General features: G+C 38.1%; 1 protein-coding gene across 1 annotated transcript; it reads left to right on the top strand.

The window, feature by feature from the left end:
- The first annotated feature begins 164 nt into the window (after positions 1–164).
- On the top strand, positions 165–16,936 carry LOC131983515 (ras-related protein Rab-37-like). The gene is made up of 9 exons (XM_059348241.1): positions 165–699; positions 2,860–2,970; positions 5,443–5,484; positions 8,251–8,317; positions 8,515–8,567; positions 8,957–9,022; positions 9,786–9,842; positions 11,197–11,273; positions 14,701–16,936. Exons 1-9 carry the CDS (start codon positions 589–591, stop codon positions 14,804–14,806), a joined length of 690 nt encoding a protein of 229 aa, XP_059204224.1. The 5' UTR covers positions 165–588; the 3' UTR covers positions 14,807–16,936.
- The last annotated feature ends 1,204 nt before the right edge of the window (positions 16,937–18,140 follow it).

Here is an 18,140-nt window from a genome sequence, read left to right as displayed (position 1 = left end):
ACCTCCCCGGGTCTCTTCTCTCCTCTCCGACCCTCTCAATGATCGAGCACCACCTGTGGCGGATGAGTCAGCCGTCCGCGCGCGCGTTTGACCCCCCCGCAGCTGTTACCGGGCACAATGTCAAGGCGAGAGACAGACAGACAGACTGATGTTTTCACTCATAAGAAACCACAGTGTTGTTTACCGGTGACGTCCTCACATGCTCAGTTAACCATCTGCCCACGCCAGGAGGATGCAGAGAAATGTTTCCGCCTGTTTGTCATCATCGCTTTCTTTCTTTCTTGACTGGTGGATGTAGACGAAGAAGAAGAAGAAGCGTCGTGTTGTTCTTCAAGTTTTGACCCGTCGCTTCCGTCTTTTGACACATTCAAGGTGTGATCTTTTTGTCTCTCTCATCGAGAAGCGCCTGGTGATCATTCTGTGGCCACACGCAGTAATGCGAGCAGAGGGGCTGCTGGAGGCTGGCGGAGACCGGGACTGAGCTGGCTGGAGATCTCGCAAGACAACCGTGCGCGTCTTTCTTGGACACATCTCGGGAGATAACTGTGCTTTGGCTTTCTCCGCCTGCGCTCTTTTCTTGACATTGCGATGTCCACAAGAAAGACATCGTTGACGGACAAGCAGGCTAAAAACGGAACGTCAAAATATGTGTTGGAGAGATGCGCTTCTATTAACGAGTATTATGATATTGCCTTCAAGGTGTGTATTTCCGTCTTGTCTTGTGTCTTGTGTGTTGATTTTTATTTCTTTTCATGGTGGAACAGGTGTCTTTAAATGTACTGGAGGTTTGAAACAACTGGGTGCAGCAACAACATCTCCACATCTGGATAATGAGTGAAAAGCATTAATATCAGTTTATTATTAGTCTGGATTTATGCATTCTGCTTGTTAAACAGGCCATGTTCACTGTTTGTACACAGCAGACAGCAAGACATCGACCTGATGCTTTGATTAGAATTAGTAAGAAGTCTCCAGAGGTTGCTTTGTCCGCCCTTACTGACGGGTAAATATTAGCTGAGGGTGTACTTGTTGCTCCCTCCCTGTATAAAAGCTGCATAGGCACACCTGTAATTGTTAAGACACACAGACAAAAGACAGACAGAAGTTAAATTCAAGTTTAATTGCGTTGCTTTCTGAACACTGTGTGTTAATGCAGCTATGACTCACTGTGCATAACTGTGCTGGATGGATTGTATAATTACACACCCTGTTGTTGTAATCATATTGATTAGTTTTGGATGCACACTGAGAAATGATGAGGCTTTAAATTACAGAGTTGGCTCCAAACATCTTGAGTCCTGTTCCTCTGGTAGCGGAGTGTCACATGTTAGTGGCAGCTCAGACACACACAGTAGAATCACAACCCTGTGTTGTTGTTGTTGCACTGAAATCTGACAAGAATCAGATGTTGCACAACATCATCATCTGACTCGAAATTCGTTGGAACTCAGTTGGGAAATATTTTTCAAACCACCAAATCATTTTTGCAACATCTTCCTCAGTTTTCATTTCCTCTTTCGGGAGGATTGTAATTCTTATTCTACTATAGGGCTGGGCGATATGGATAATACCTTATATACTGTATATTTATGTTTTCTTGTCATTCAATAAATAACTTGGCTATTTTATATACTCAAAGTATATTTTTATATACAGTGCCTCTAATGCAAAGTGTTGTCCATGTGGCGTAAATATTGCTGTAATGCAGTTCAAGTAAACTGTCATATTTTGTCAGGTTTAGGGATCAAAACGACTCGAATAAGTTTCAGAAAAGATCGTTGTTTGTATTAAAATGAGAAGTTGTCATGTAGCTTGAGTTAGACCCTTCTCCTGGTTTTTTTCGCAGCCCAGTCGCCAGCAATAAATCTTGGGGTGCAGCGTCTTTTTGTTTTTTGTCCAGCAATGCAGCAATATAATGTTAAAAGCAGGTGTACCGTTAGGTGGGTCGGACCAAACGTGTTGTTATTCGAATTTCTGTTCAGAAATAGTGTTTTTGTGAACCTGGTCTCACAGAAATCCGTGGAATATTCATGGAATCGCTCAAATTTCTGTGAAACTGACACGGATTTCGCTACAATGCAAGTTAATGACATAATGTTAATGATAATGTCATATCCCGTGGCTATTCCATGGATATTTTTTCCTATTGGTTTGTTCCAAGTCACGTGACTTTCAAGGTTCCAGCGGTCAGAACAAAAAACATGGCGGACAGTTCTCTCATTTTTAGTGAAAAAATTAATATTTTGACTTTGTTTCTGCATAAAAATTGATTTTGATCACATTTCTAGCGAGAAATATATGTTTTATTTTCTAAATATTCACTCAGTGAATGTACATAATCACTTTGTGGTGAAGATCTCGCCAGAAAAATATGACTGTCATTAACTTGCATTGTAGCGAAATCCGTGTCAGTTTCACGGAAATTTGAGCGATTCCATGGCTATTCACGGATTTCTGTGAGACCAGGTTGGTTTTTGTGTTCCGTTGTTGGAAATTATATCTGGAATTTGTGTTTTTTTTTAAGTCTAAACCTGTTATTTTTACCTAACCTTCACCAAAGTCTTTTAGATAGATACAATATAGAAAAAATATGTACACGATAGACATCTTTATATCATTTTAAGGGTCTGTATCACCCAGTACAACAGCTTGTTATTATCATTTTAGACAAATTAATTGTGTATCACGATATCTCGATATATGTTTTAATCGCAATACAATTTCATTGAAAAAAAGATAAATTATCATATTGAATTATCGCCCAGCCCTATCCTACACCCATGTCTAAGCTGCCAGTCCTGTTTTTGTTGCCCAGCTGTAACCTGTTGTCCCTCTTCTCTGGTGGTGGGTTTGCTCTAGGTGATGCTGCTGGGAGACTCGTCCGTGGGGAAGACGTGCGCCTTGGTGCGCTTTAAAGACGGGGCATTTCTGGGAGGCAACTTTATAGCCACCGTCGGAATAGACTTTAGGGTGAGAGAGATGCTGCTGATCAGTCCCACAGGATGTCTCATTATACTGTTCATTATTTCTGTGTTTGTGTTATCTTCCTGTTACTATTACGAGGAAATATTTACCATCTGAGAAACAAACCTAATGATATTTACAAAGCAACAAGGGATCCACTTGTTAGAGCGACTGCGGACCAATTATCACCTTATTTCTGCATCGAACACTTCGTCATTCTGCGATGATAGCACCAAATGTACAAATTCTCTCACCAATCAGTCAAGTTCACAGACCACTTGTGCTGCGAGGCTCTGCGGGCGGCTTCATAAATATCTTGGCAGATTCCTGCCCACGTCTCTGTCTCTCCTGGAAAGATTGGCTGCAGCTCAACTCGGTCCTCGAGGAGTCACACTGCTGACAGACGAGCTCCTACCTAGTCACACACACCTCATGCACACACACACAGACCCACACAGTGACTGTCACTGAATTTGGAGCACATTTCTACTGTAAATCTTCCTCTGCTGGGATGAACATAAGAAAAGGCTTTTCGGAGTGAGGGCTTCGACCTCCAATCATGGCAAAACACTCACACTAATGGCACGTCAAGTAGCGGTGGTTTAAGGAGGAAATTGTGTTGCATTAGCCGGAGTGATGTATTGTCTTCTTTGGATGGCCGTGTAGACATTAGAGAGCATAATGGATGTCAGACAGATAGAGCTATATGGACATTGTCTACTCTAGAAGCATGAGCATTTCATCTCACCACCACTCAAGCAAAAGCAACAAGTCCTGTGGCCAGTGCCCATTCATAAAATGCATTAAAAAAGCAACACTTGCATTCATTCATTCATTGGGGAAAAACGTGATCCACTATTCATTCAGAAGAATGCCTTTTAATGTAAGCAATTACCATTATCTTGCTTGTGTTTGTGAAAAAAAGGGCAAAGCTGCTTAGAAACAGACTCATCTGAGAGGGAGTCAATATGCTGAGGTCGTCCTCTGTGCATGGATAGGCAGGCAGGCTGTTGTGGCAGCTTGTAACATGGCCGGTCTATTTTAGGCATGCTTCCTTGTAGCAGTTACTCAGCATGCAGGCTCCTCTCACGTCATAATTGAGGGAAAAAATGGAAACCCATGGCAACTAATGCAGGGGTTGAACCATGTCCATTCTGCCAAGGCACAAGGCAAAGGATTCAGCAGGTGGCAGCTTTAGGTTTGCACACGCTGCAGAGGTTTCTGTCACTGCCTGCAGCTCTGTCTGCAGTTCTTCTGGGTGCATGTTTGCGCTTTTGTGCGTTCACAGGAAAGGCAGTTTGTGATGACCTGTCACTTATACAACGTGACGAAGTGGTTGAGGAAGTGCTGCAGCTAGTCAACACTTCCTCCATCTCTGTTTTGTGGTTTTAGCTGTGCAAGACTGTAATACGGTTGTGACCTGCTGCAGGTCACACTGTAAACAATTGTCTTGTAAATTAACAGTAAAATACTGGCAGCAGGGTTGTTGTTACTGTTAATTTTACAGTTCCTTTACTGTAATCTACTTTACAGTATATTACTGTGATAAAACCGCACACTGAATTACAGTAAAATCCTGCATTTCATTGATTTTTTCAGTAGACTAAAACACAGTATGGTGCTGAAGCTAGTTGCAATATTGTTGCAGTATACAATTCAGTCATTTTTTGAAAATAGAGCACATTACTGTCTGAAAGCCAATTACTACGAATTAAGCGCTGTCTTCACTGTAACCTCAGTAATTTTAATAAACCATATACTGAATGAGTTAGTTAAATAAAATACAGCCATTAAAAATGTGGACAAGAAGAGACTTAGAAAATATATCATAGATATATATATATCATATATTTTATGGGAAACGGCAAGCTACCTACAAATATTGCCCAGAATGCATTGTTTTCTACAGTATAATACCTTTTTAATGGAAAACAGTATGTTACTGTCACAATTTGGCTGTTTTCTTACAGAAATTTGTTACAGTGCATGCTTACATTAAAAACAGAGTGTGGTAGAGTAGAACCTGTGTTTTTGTTGTTGCATGTTAAATCTACTGCATGCTGGATTAATAACCTGCATTTCCACTTCACAATCATCGGTCACAACATTTAGCTGCTTTTTAACGTTGACTATTTAAAGACAATCTTTTCTCTACAGGAAATCAGAGGGCACCCCTACGGGGCTGCAGGGAATTAACGGGGGAGTCAGTTGTTATGCTGCCAATCCTCTTTCTCACTGTTGTGTAATTAAGTCTAATCTCAGGACCTTGTTGTTGCGTGGGTGTTGCAAATTACTTTCTCTGCCAGCATTCAAAGCCACTTTTAGTTGTCTTGTTTCTTTTACCACATGCTGAGTTGCTTAGCTTTTTTTAGCCCGCCGCGATGTTCGTCATTCATTTCTGTACAGTTTTCACAGCACTCCAGTCTTTAGAGCATATGGTCCATTGTCAGACTCTCACGGCTCTTCTCATATCTGCAGAATAAAGTGGTGGATGTCGACAACTTCAAAGTCAAACTGCAGGTGAGAGCATGGACTTTTTCTCCTGACATTTTTTTCCTCAGTCAGCTGACCATATGACAAATTATTTTATGGTGGTACAGTGAATGAATGACATGAATATACTAAGTGCTGAGAGAATGAGAATGTATCTTTTCTATTTACTATATATTGAGATGAGATGATAAGAATGTATCTTGTTATTTACTATTTATTATGCTTTTTTTATGAGTCCAGTACCCGAGTGCATTGAATTTCGTTGTATTTCTGTGCAATGACAAATAAAAAATCGGTAACACTTTACAATAACCATCTAAGTGATGTTTATAGATGGTTTATAGACCAATTATTAATCATTTACAAAATTCTATACATATTTATTTTTTAAATGTTTTCAAACAATTTCTTAAAGGTATAAGAATAATTTTGAAATCATTTACATACTTAATATGGTGTTAAAAATGTTATAATGAGTGCAAAACTATTAATAAACTAAGAATTATAATGTAATTGTTTGTTTATGGTAAAGAAACTATCAACTTACATTAATATACCTTCTATTTGGCATTAAATTATAGTTCAACATTAATACATTTTCTATTTACCATTCTAAATGGCCTATATACGGTTTATAAATGATAATTAAACATTAATAAACTATCTGTTTACCATTTATAAATGATGGTTATTGTAAAGTGTTACCAAAAAATCTAATCTAATCTAATCTTTATCTGTCTAGCAGCTATCGACCTATATATCGACTCGTTTGGTAGATGATTTATAAAAGTAATTTTAGAATAATAGTTCACATAAATATGCTTGAGACTTACTTGACTGTCATTGTTTGCATTGCCAATCCAAACTGTTATATTGTAGTAATGTGAGCGACTGTGCAGGGTTATGTGCCAGCATCAAGCTGTTAATGTAAGACAAACATCCGTCTATCATCATAACCTGTTCATTCAACACTGAGTGGGAGGTGCCAAAATTAGATGCCTGTGCTAGCTCGGGTAAATCCTCAGAATTGAATTGTTGCACAGCCCTTGAAAATAATAAAATCTTGCTATTAATTCCAAAATAGACTTGATTATCACCAGGAGTCTGTACTGTAGAAAGGAAAGACTGATGCTGAAGTCGAGAGAAACGTCTTCAAGCTGACTGGAAACAGATTGATCAGCTGTAATACTCCAATGTCATTTATTTATTTTAATAAACCAATTGTTATATAGGCTAGATACAACCTTAAAACAGCACCCTGCCTTTCGAAAAATAAACAAAATTAGTTATTTCAGCTTCCATTAATAACATCAAATACCTTAATATAATGCAGTTATTCATTTATAATATGTTATGAAAACATTTAAATATGTGATTTAGACCAAGCTAAACCACACCAAATCGTGAGCAACGCGAGAGTCAAACGCTCTAATGCTGCTTATTTATGTATTATTTATGCCCTTATTTATGCATAACAAACTAAATTACCCAGATGCTAGGTTAAAATGAATGAAATGTAGCCTAAATGTAGCTTTAGCAGCGAGCAGTTTGACTGTTTGGTTTGGTTATTAGTTGGGTTTTTTGTTTAAATGAAAAAAAAATCCCATTATATCACATAAATATGATTCCTAGACAAATGTCAGCAAGTCAGTAATGGTGTTGACTAAATTTTGAGTCAATATATATTCATATATAGTCATTTGGATAAGGTGCTAAGCTACTGAGCTTACCTTCTAGTTTAGACGCTTTTATTTTCTATGTTCAAATGTAACTTCTACCCTCTTTATATGGGGTAGCGATAGATTTATAATAGATCACTAGGATGTTATTCATAAGGAAACACCTACAGAAGTAAATTTAGCTTTAGCGGCTAGCTGTGGCTAACTTATCTGGCCAGCTTGAACTAGCAAAGGTTGGCTCTGTCCTTTTAATTTTATAATTTTTTACAGTTATATGGCTTTAAACAATCCAAACAGCTAGGGGGTACAAATGACTAAACATAGCTTTAGCAGCTAGCGGTAGCCCATTTATCTGACCAGTAAATTTGAGCAAGCTAAATTTAGCTCTCTGGCTTTTACTTTTGGGGTTTTAGCTGTTTTTTTAATACAGTAAAATAACATAAAAATATAAACAATACGAGTTGAAAATTAGTAAACAAAGCTTTAGCAGCTAACTGTAGCCCATTTATCTGACCAGTACATTTGAGCAAGCTAAATTTAGCTCTCTGGCTTTAACTTTTGGGGTTTTAGCTGTTTTTTTTTAATACAGTAAAATGGCATAAAAATGTAAACAATAGGAGTTGAAAATTAGTAATCATAGCTTTAGCAGCTAGCTTTAGCCCATTTATCTGACCAGTAGCCTACATTTGAGCAAGCTACATTTAGCTCTCTGGCTTTAACTTTTGGGGTTTCAGCTGTTTTTTTAATACAGTAAAATGGCATAAAAATATAAACAATAGGAGTTGAAAATTAGTAAACATAGCTTTAGCAGCTAGCTGTGGCTAACAGCTGACCAATGTGAACTTAATTTGTCTCTCTTGCTTTGACTGTTTGGTTGCTTTATTAAACTGTTTTGAATACAGTTTTAATGTTAAATGTAATGTTAAAACAACCCAGATTCTACATTTGGACTAAATATAGCCTATAATTTCTGCAGTTTGGCTTTTTTTTTAGAGCAGTTTAATGTTATGTTGCTGCTTTAGTCATTGGCTGTGGGGGATTTTCTGCGGGGCTTGTTCAGGATGTTCAGTTTTCCCACGTTTACTGCTGTGTAATTATGTGGTTTGTTACACAGATCTGGGATACAGCTGGCCAAGAGAGATTCCGAAGCGTAACGCACGCCTACTACAGAGATGCCCAGGGTGACCTTTGCTTTTTTAAATTTCATTTCCTCATGCTTGTGTTTGTGTGTGGGAATGGGCGGTGTAGGCACGGGAGCAACCTGGCTGAGATGTGTACTTTTTATTAGTGTGTATAGAAAGTGTGTGTAGGTGTTGATGTGTGTGTTGCATAAGTGATTTTGCAGATAACAATAAAGGTGTTCTGTTTCCTTTTACAGCGTTACTTCTGCTTTACGATATCACCAGCAAGCTGTCGTTTGACAATATCAGGGTAAGACTGTATCAAATTACTTTCCCTCCCACTCCTTTTTTCTCTCTCTCTCTTCATTTTCACTTCCTCAACCCTCTCATGCTGAACGCTTCACTCTGACTGTTTACGTGCAAAGTACTCTGAGGAACACCAACATTTTCTCACCGCTCTCTTTGGAAATGACATGATGTTATCTTTCGCTCCGCTACACAGTTCCCAGTTTCACTAATGAAAAGCAATAAAAGTGTTCAAGGATAAGAGTGACTGGGTCTCACCATGATTGATTGGAGGATGGTAATAATACTCAGCTGAGGAGGAGAGTGAAAATGCAGACTTTAAGTGGTGGTATTTGTTTTGTTTATGGACCAATCTCCCCCTCCTGTATCTGTCTGTCTTTTATACTTTCAAAGGCTTGGCTGACTGAAATACATGAGTATGCCCAGAAGGACGTGGTCATCATGTTGCTCGGCAACAAGGTGAGGAAAGCTTCCTTTTTTGTGCTACATAAAAAAGATCAGGAGGATAACTGGTCTCTTAGCACAATTCTAACACACTTTTATCACACTCAGACGGATATGCGATTGCTTAAAAGCCTGAAAATGTCTCCGCTGTGCCGCACATGCATGAACGCCAACTCTCTCTTATTATTTACAACTGAAACGCAGCCAGTCTTAATTGTGTTTGTGTCTACATTGATTTATGCTTTCATCTGTGAGAAGAATTTCCCGGCGGGGAAAATAAAGTTACTTACAGAATCATGTTAATTTTTCCGCCCTCACCAAATGTTATCTGATCGTTGTGACTGGGAACCTTGCTCTAAGATGACTTATCGCTCGCTCCAAGCTTCCCTTGCATGAAACCATTTCCTCCCACAATGCTGCCGGTGCTGAAAAGACATTAAATGTCTCATTGCAACCAGCAGTCGTTGCTGATATATTTGTAAGCTCCCTCTGGTGGCTCAGAGAGGACTCAGCCCTCTCCAGGGTCAGAGATGTCACACAGCAGCAGCTCAGATCATTTGCTGTGAGAGCAGCAGGACTGCCGGCATCAGTCTGTGCTAGAGGTGGAGTTTCTGACATCTCATCAGTCTGAAGGAGCTCTGGCTCAGCAGCTGGCGGCAGATAAGAGGACGTGCGGCTCGACAAGATGGTGCATCACTGTAGCTAATGGCGTGGTGAAACGTTGACCTTTCACCTCCACTGTGGTGACTTGTTTGCTCTTCCTGTTGCTGTTTTACAGTCAGACATGGCTGCAGAGAGGGTGGTGAAGACAGAGGAAGGAGAGAAGCTGGCAAAGGTAATGTATGACCAGTGGTGGGAAAAGTATTTAGATCTCTTACTTAAGTAAAAGTTCTAATACTAATACTGTGAAATTACTCCACTACAAGTAAAAGTTAAGATAATTCAATTCAATTCAATTCAACTTTATTTATAGAGCGCATTTCATGCAGTAAAATGGCATAAAAATATAAACAATAGGAGTTGAAAATTAGTAAACAAAGCTTTAGCAGCTAGCTGTGGCTAACAGCTGACCAATGTGAACTAGCTAAATTTGTCTCTCTTGCTTTGGTTGTTTGGTTGCTTTATTAAACTGTTTTGAATACAGTTTTAATGTTAAATGTCATGTTAAAACAACCCAGATTCTACATTTGGACTAAATATATAATTTCTGCAGTTTGGCTTTTTTTTTTTAGAGCAGTTTAATGTTATGTTGCTGCTTTAGTTAGCTAAAAGTCCTGCATTCAGAACTTACTGAAGTAAAAGTACAAAAGGATCAGCATCAAAATGTACTTAACCCATAAGAACCCAGAGCCAGTAGTCCTTAAAAAGGAACATTATGGGGGATATACCATAGACCAAGTGGACCTTATGATATATCTTATTTTTAAATGAATAAACTAGACACCTTTTCTGCTTACAGAAACACAAATTAGCCTTTTTCTTTGCATCTCCACCACATATATCAAAGTTGTGACTTTAATAGTGCTGTTAGACAACAAATTCCATTTCAGATTTGTTTTTAAGTAACAAAATAATAAGAAATCGAGAATAAATAAATATAAATAACACTGCCTAATTGGACGGCTTCTCAACAAGCTACTGTAGCTGTAGAACACTAAAAAACACACTTATGTACTTGAGAAAACATACATGAACATTACTAGAACATTTAAAATGTTTGTGACACCCGTGTCACCGTGGGTTCTTATGGGTTAAAGTGTCAAAAGTAAAAGTTCTCGTTATGCAGAATGGACCCACTCAGATTGTTTAATATATATTCCACATATATTATTACATTAGGCTATTTGTATTGATGCATTTATGCAAGTGCTTTAATTTTGTAAAGACATGGCTCATTTTAACTACTTAATATACTCTTATAAGATTTAATTTAAAAAAAACACTTTTAATTAATCATGTTTGTTTATGTTAAATCTTGACCTGAAAAGTAACTAAAGCTGTCAGCTAAATAAAGTGGAGTGAAAAGTACAATATTTGCCTCTAAATGTAGTGAAGTAGAAGTATAAAGTTACATAAAATGGAAATACTCAAGTAAAGTACAAGTACCTCAAAATTATTAAGTACAGTACTTGAGTAAATGTGTAAACAACAGACACTCCACTTACCCTTCAAATGTTTTTCCATCGCAGGAATATGGCGTACCTTTTATGGAGACCAGTGCAAAGACAGGAGTCAACGTGGAGCTCGCCTTTCTTGCTATTGCAAAGTAAGTCTTAAAGTGGCTCTAATAAATATTTAGTGGATGAAAGTGTAAAGTAAAAAGTGTAGCTGAGAGAATTTCCACCTGATTCTGCAGTTCTCATCAGCTCTACAGAACATTTCTATTAGGTCTTATGCGTTCACATCAAAGCAACAGTAGCTGTTATTTCAACAGTGGTTGATTAAAGCAGTAGTTCTCAACCTTTTTAAGTTGCAACAACCAATTTAACATGCATGTTGTCCGCGGCCCCCACTCACTGAACACAATCTCACATACACAGTTCAGATCACCCAAAAAAGAAACAAAATGACCAAAAAAAGGAAAAAAATTGAGCAAAAAAAGACACAAAATGAGCAAAAAAGACACAAAATGACCAGAAAAGACACAAAATGACCAAAAAAGACACAAAATTACAAAAAAGACACAAAATGACCAAAAAAAGGAAACAAAATTACCAAAAAAAGACACAATTTGACCAAAAAAGACACAAATTGACCACAAAATGAGCAAAAAAGACACAAAATGACCAGAAAAGACACACAATTACAAAAAGACACAAATTGACCAAAAAAGACACAAAATGACCAAAAAAAGACACACGATTACTAAAAAAGACACAAAATGACTGAAAAAAGACATTAAATGACCAAAAAGACTAAAACACATTAACACATGAACACATTAACACAGTGGAGACAGAGCTGACTTCCAAAATGATTTGGAGACCCCCAGAAATCATCTTGCGACCCCTATTGGGGTCCCGACCCCAAGGTTGAGAATAGCTGTATTAGGCAACCTAAATATTGACAGTTGTTATATATTCAGAACATGCATTGGGAATCTATAAAGTGGTTGGTAAGTTCATCTGGGCTGTAAGGGTACCACACACATACACACTAAATGAACAGCCTTAAGAGGTTTATCATCAGATGCTAATTTTGCCAATATGTCTCATACTTCTTACTGTAATTTTGCCTATATGCTTAATGCTGCCCAATACAATACAATACAACAATGATATTTTCAGCTTTGTGGCACCCTCATCTGCGTCATCATGCCCTCCTGCACAAAGCGAGGCCCATAAATTACTTTTTTAACCCATTGAAGCCTGGAAAGCAGCGGTGAATTTCATTTCTATCTGCTACAGAGGCTGAAAAATCTATTATTTAGTAGAAGTGTTGACACTTCTGTTGAATTTCCAGAAAAAACTTCAGGTTTTAGGGGATTATTTTAAAATCGCCCAGAGGTTTTACAGGCAGTTTTAGGCGTCAATGGGTTAAAGTTAAGTGTGGATGAACTTGTCTGGCTTACGCAGAGCCCTGACCTCAATCCCATCAAACGCCTTTAGGATGAACTGGATCGCTGATTTGAGTCAGATATTATCGCACAACATCAGCACCCAACCTTTCTATAACACTTCTGTGGCTGAATGGGAGCAAATCCCTGCAGCCAGGTTCTGAAATCTGGTGAGGAGGCTTTTGGAAGAGTGCAGGATGTTATATGAGTTTTAGTTTCCGAGACACGACTAAATAATCGGTCGTGTGTCTTTATTCAGAGCTCTAATTCAAGGCCGCACAGCAGCTTTTGTTCATGTTTTCATTACAAGATGCAGAAGAGAAGCGACAGGTGGAAAGTCTCATTATTAGTTTATTTAAAAGGGGACAGTGCAATTTCATAAAACACATGATTATACATGGTTAAAAAAGCCAGAGTTAGCCAGAAGGCTAGTTTTCATCTGTAAAATAAAATAAAATAAAATAAATAAAAAATACGTACAATATACAAAATACATATACAAACACTTACGATACGATTAAGAAAAAATACAACATCACAACATAACATTTTATCATAACATCAAAACAACACAGCAGGCTTATCTTTTAGTGTTGGTAGCTGTCGGTGTTGATAAGCCACAATTTTAACTTAAAGTCTGAGGAGAAGACCTTTCTTTGACCTCACCACCCACCTAAATGAGAAAAAACGACTAAGAATAGAGAAAATTAACAGGAAAAAACGAGAGAGAGAAATAAAACAATACACTTGGGGACCATACAGAGGAGTTATCTGCACTTTTCTCATTTCCAAAGTTGTCTACAAGTGATCCTGAATCAAAGATTTTATGCTTCAGAGGGTACATCTTCTTTAAATAGTCCTCCGCAGTGGGAAAATGAATGTTCCTATAAATTGTACTAAAAGAGTGCACCTTTCTCTGCATGTAGTAGAATAGTATAAAAGCCAGTTTGAAATTCTTTCCCAGTTCAGTTTGGGTCATGTTTCTAAAGTAGTAAACACTGAGGTTCCACATAAAAGGTTTGTATGTTAATCTGCTTCATGCAAACAGCAGGTGTCTTCTTCTCTGGTGTATTTTTATACCTTTCTTTGACTTGCTTACAATTCTTCCTCTGATTCCTGCAATCAACACATTCTAATAGTTTGCTTGCTGTTTGTTTCTGTTGACTTGTTTTAATGGGATTTGCATGTTTGAGGCTCCCTGATGATCTCTGACGTCCTTGTGCACACACCTTTACTATAGAAAAGCAGGAAATATGAAAAGATTGCGAGTCTAAAAAAAGTCTAAAACATGCATGTTGTCCACGACCCCCACTCACTGAACAGAATCTCACACACACAGTTCAGATCACCCAAAAAAAGGAACAAAATGAGCAAAAAAAGGAAACAAAATGAGCAAAAAAGACACAAATTGACCACAAAATGAGCAAAAAAGACACAAAATGAGCAAAAAAGACACAAAATGACCAGAAAAGATACAAAAATGACCAAAAAAAGACACAAAATGACCTAAAAAAGACACAAAATGACCAAAAAAAGACACAAAAATACCCAAAAAGACACAAATTGACCACAAAATGACCAAAAAAGACACAAAATGAGCAAGAAAAGTCACAAAATTACAAAAAAAGACACAATATGACCAAAAAATGGAAACAAAATGACCAAAAAAAGACACAAATTGACCAAAAAAGACAAAATGACCAAAAAAAGACACAAAAAAGACACACAATTACTAAAAAAGACACAAAATGACAAAAAAAAAGACACAAAATTACCAAAAAATACACAAAATGACCAAAAAAGACATTAAATGACCAAAAACACTAAAACACATTAACACAGTCTAAAAAAAGTCTAAAAATGACTTGTTGTGCAGCTTGTTCCCAGAGCTGTGGAAGATAGTGATGTGGGTGATTTGCTATCTTGTGTATTTTAAGTGCAAGTTAGATTAAATGATTCATGCCAGAGGCATTTTGATTAAATCTCGGTACAGATAGATGTTTCTCTCCCTCGCTCACTCGCTTGCTCTTTTTATTTCTCTTCCTTTCTCATTTTCTTGATTTGCTCACCCTGTCTGTGCTCCATCCCACTCATCCACCCCCTCCGTGTCTAACTTCCTGCATCTCTTTTCCATCAGGGAGCTGAAGCACAGAGCGACACAGCAGCAGAATGAGCCCAAGTTCCAGATACACGACTACATCGAGTCTCAGAAGCACAAGTCTGGCTGCTGCGGTCTCATGTAGCTGACGCTGATTACCAGACAGAGAGAGACACACACACAGAGAAAGAGAGGGAGGGAGAGAGGGAGGGAGGGAGTGGGAAGGAGGTAAAGGAAAAAGTCTGCTCTCTTATAAAAAAGCCAATCCAAGCACCAAACACGAGAAGCGGACGACTGCTACTGTCTTCTCCACTGAGCTTTTAGCTTGAATGGAAAGTGAATCTGGATTGGCTGCCATCCCTTATCTGAAATGTGAATTTAAATCTCTTTTATGTCAGAAATGTTTGAAATGTAGAAATGTTTGTGGTCTTTGTGGTGACAGTTGTATCAAACTACAAGTCAGGAGTTACAATCTGAAATGCTATATCCATCTGCAGGGACAAACAGCAAGCTGCAGAGCTGCAAACTCAAAAATTGATAATTTTGGATTAAAAAATATGTATATATGGAACCTTTCTGATTCATGTAGTTCTGAGGAGTGTTTTGTTATTTGGGTGGAGGGGTGTCTGCAGACACATTGCACTTAAAGGAGAACTTCAACCTCAAATTTTTGCTTGAACCCCCTTCAATGGCTATAGGAAGTGTGGAGCAACAAATGTAATAGACCTTGGATTCTTGCCTATTTCTTGTTAGGTTAGGGGAGGCTGGGACAATTCACCTGAACCAAACTTTCAAATCCAATTGCCTGTATTAACAACATATGCCCCCAAAATATATGTGATTTGAAAAATGATTAATTAAATTGAGTCAGAAGTGACCATATTTGACATAGAGCTAACGCTAACTAATGCAGAAACATGTTTTTCTAGTATGGTGAAGGCATGACCCATCCTGCTATGTCTCTGATTGGCTAGTACTTGTTGCATTTGTTGGTTTGGTTGGTTAGGTTTAGGCACGAGGAGTGAGACAGGTTCAGATTCGAGTAAGAATATCAGGGCAAGCCAATCAGAAGGAGAGTGGGACGGGTCATGCCTTCGACATCCTAGTAAAAAAAAAGCCATCTGTATTTCACCTTAGCTATGCTATTTATTAAGATGCTAATTTTGCCAAGCCTTCACATAACATGATCTCACAGAAATCCGTGAAATAGCCACGGATTTCGCTTAACTCAAAATCCGTGGAATAGCCACGGAATCGCTCAAATTTCCGTGAAACTGACACGGATTTCGCTACAATGCAAGTTAATGACAGTCAAATTTTTCTGGCGAGATCTTCACCACAAAGTGATTATGTACATTCACTGAGTGAAGATTTAGAAAATAAAACATATATTTCTCGCTAGAAATGTGATCAAAATCCATTTTTATGCAGAAATGAAGTCAAAATATTGATTTTTCACTAAAAATGAGAGAACTGTCCGCCATGTTTTTTGTTCTGACTGCTGGGACCTTGAAAGTCACGTGACTTGGAACAAACCAATAGCCACGGGATATGACTGTCATTAACTTGCATTGTAGCGAAATCCGTGTCAGTTTCACGGAAATTTGAGTGATTCCGTGGCTATTCCACGGATTTTGAGTTAAGCGAAATCCGTGGCTATTTCACGGATTCCTGTGAGACCATGTTGCCTTCACAAGGTAGCAAAACCCTCAAACACATCTTGTGACTTACAAAGGAAACACCATGCTGCACTCAAGAAGCCTTGAAACTAGCAATAGAGACCATCAACTCAATAGGAAAATGTTTATTAAGGTAAAAAAAAAAAAGCCAGTCTTTTTGCAGCCAGTGTAGTCGCCCCCTGCTGGTCATTAGAAAGAATACAGGCTTAAAACACTTAATTTTCAGATTCCTTGGTACGGCAGCAGCAGCAACACAGAAAGCAAATGTTGGCCATATTTTCAGAACTGTCGCCTTTTTCATCCTGCAGTTTACAGGCTCGACCAACTTGATAAATGGCAGTTTTTATACAAACCATCAATACGGCTGTTGGTGTGGATATAGCATTTTTCCCTGCAGCTCTGAGTTTGTTTCCATCCCTGTTTTACCAGGCTGTGAACTGAACCCCTTTTGGCCTTACAGTCTTCATCATTATTCTTTGATAAATCAGTGTGTTTGAGAAGTGGACTTCAGTCTCACAGTCAGATTGTAGCTAAAATGATCCCGTCTGTTCACATCTGTACTGCTGTTAGATAGAATAAAGCCAACTTTTTGAGGGCGCTCGCCCACTGTGTGTCTGTCTGTACATTCAATTCAGGGCCAGTGAAACTTCATTCAAAGTACTGTACATGTAAATGTGCTGCAGGATCATCCCGCTGTCCCATCAGGCTTCATACAAAGAGATTATTATCCTTTTTTTTTTTTTTCCACGCCTTTGGTTTGAGATTCCTCAGCATGCTATTTGCCTTTTACGATTCACACACACGCAGACATGCTCACTCCCAAACACTGTTGTGTCTCCTTTAATGATGGATGTTGTTGTACCGAAGCTGTATTTGGTCACCGCATCGTGTAACTTGTTTCTTTGTACAATGTTCATTATGAATGTTTGCTTGTCCAACTTGCTTAATGTCACATTTGTCCCTCTTCGAAGGTGTCACGGTGATCACAAAGTGCCATGAAAAAGTGCTTTGTTATCATATTATATATAAAAAGGTATATTTTGTAATGTATGTTGTGTTGTTTTTTTGAGGTCCGTCTCGTCTGTGTGTGTGTGTGTGTGTGTGTGTGTGTGTGTGTGTGTGTGTGTGTTTGTTCTTGTACTCCCTACATTGTGAGGACCGGAAAACGTTTTTAACCAACAGAGTGAGGACATTTTTGCAAAGTGAGGACATTTCGGCGGGTCCTCACTTCTTTAAAGGCTTTTTTTGAGATTTCAGACTTTGTTTTAAGGGTTAAAGGTTACATGATAATGATACTTAACTGAAACTGTATTGTGTGGTTACAAAACTAACTAAAATTATAGTGAAAATGTCCTTCATTTTCGTCTTCATCAACTTTTTTCATACATAATGAAAATGGATAAGACAAAGGAAATAAAGGCAAAATTTGCTGTGACCTCTTTTAATCTCCAACCCAGCAAATACCCCATTACAAAAAATTAAATCTAATAAAAACTAAACTAAAACTAAACCATTTCAAAAAATAAATACTAAACTAAAACTAACTGGATTTGCAAACAAAAATTCACAACGAAATTAAAACTAAAATTAATGAAAATTACAAAACTATTATAACTTTGCAAGGGAATTCACTGGTCCAATGAGGGTCCTCACAAAGATAAAAGTACAAGAATGTGTGTGTGTGTGTGTGTGTGTGTGTGTGTGTGTGTGTGTGTGTGTGTGTGTGTGTGTGTGTGTGTGTGTGTGTGTGTGTGTGTGTGTGTGTGTGTGTGTGTGTGTGTGTGTGTGTGTGTGGCTTCT

The sequence above is a fragment of the Centropristis striata genome, chromosome 13 (genome assembly GCF_030273125.1).
Source record: "Centropristis striata isolate RG_2023a ecotype Rhode Island chromosome 13, C.striata_1.0, whole genome shotgun sequence".
NCBI classification, from domain to species: Eukaryota; Metazoa; Chordata; class Actinopteri; order Perciformes; family Serranidae; genus Centropristis; species Centropristis striata.
The sequence above is the reverse complement of the archived record's forward strand: the minus strand, read 5'-3'. Positions and strand labels throughout refer to the sequence as shown.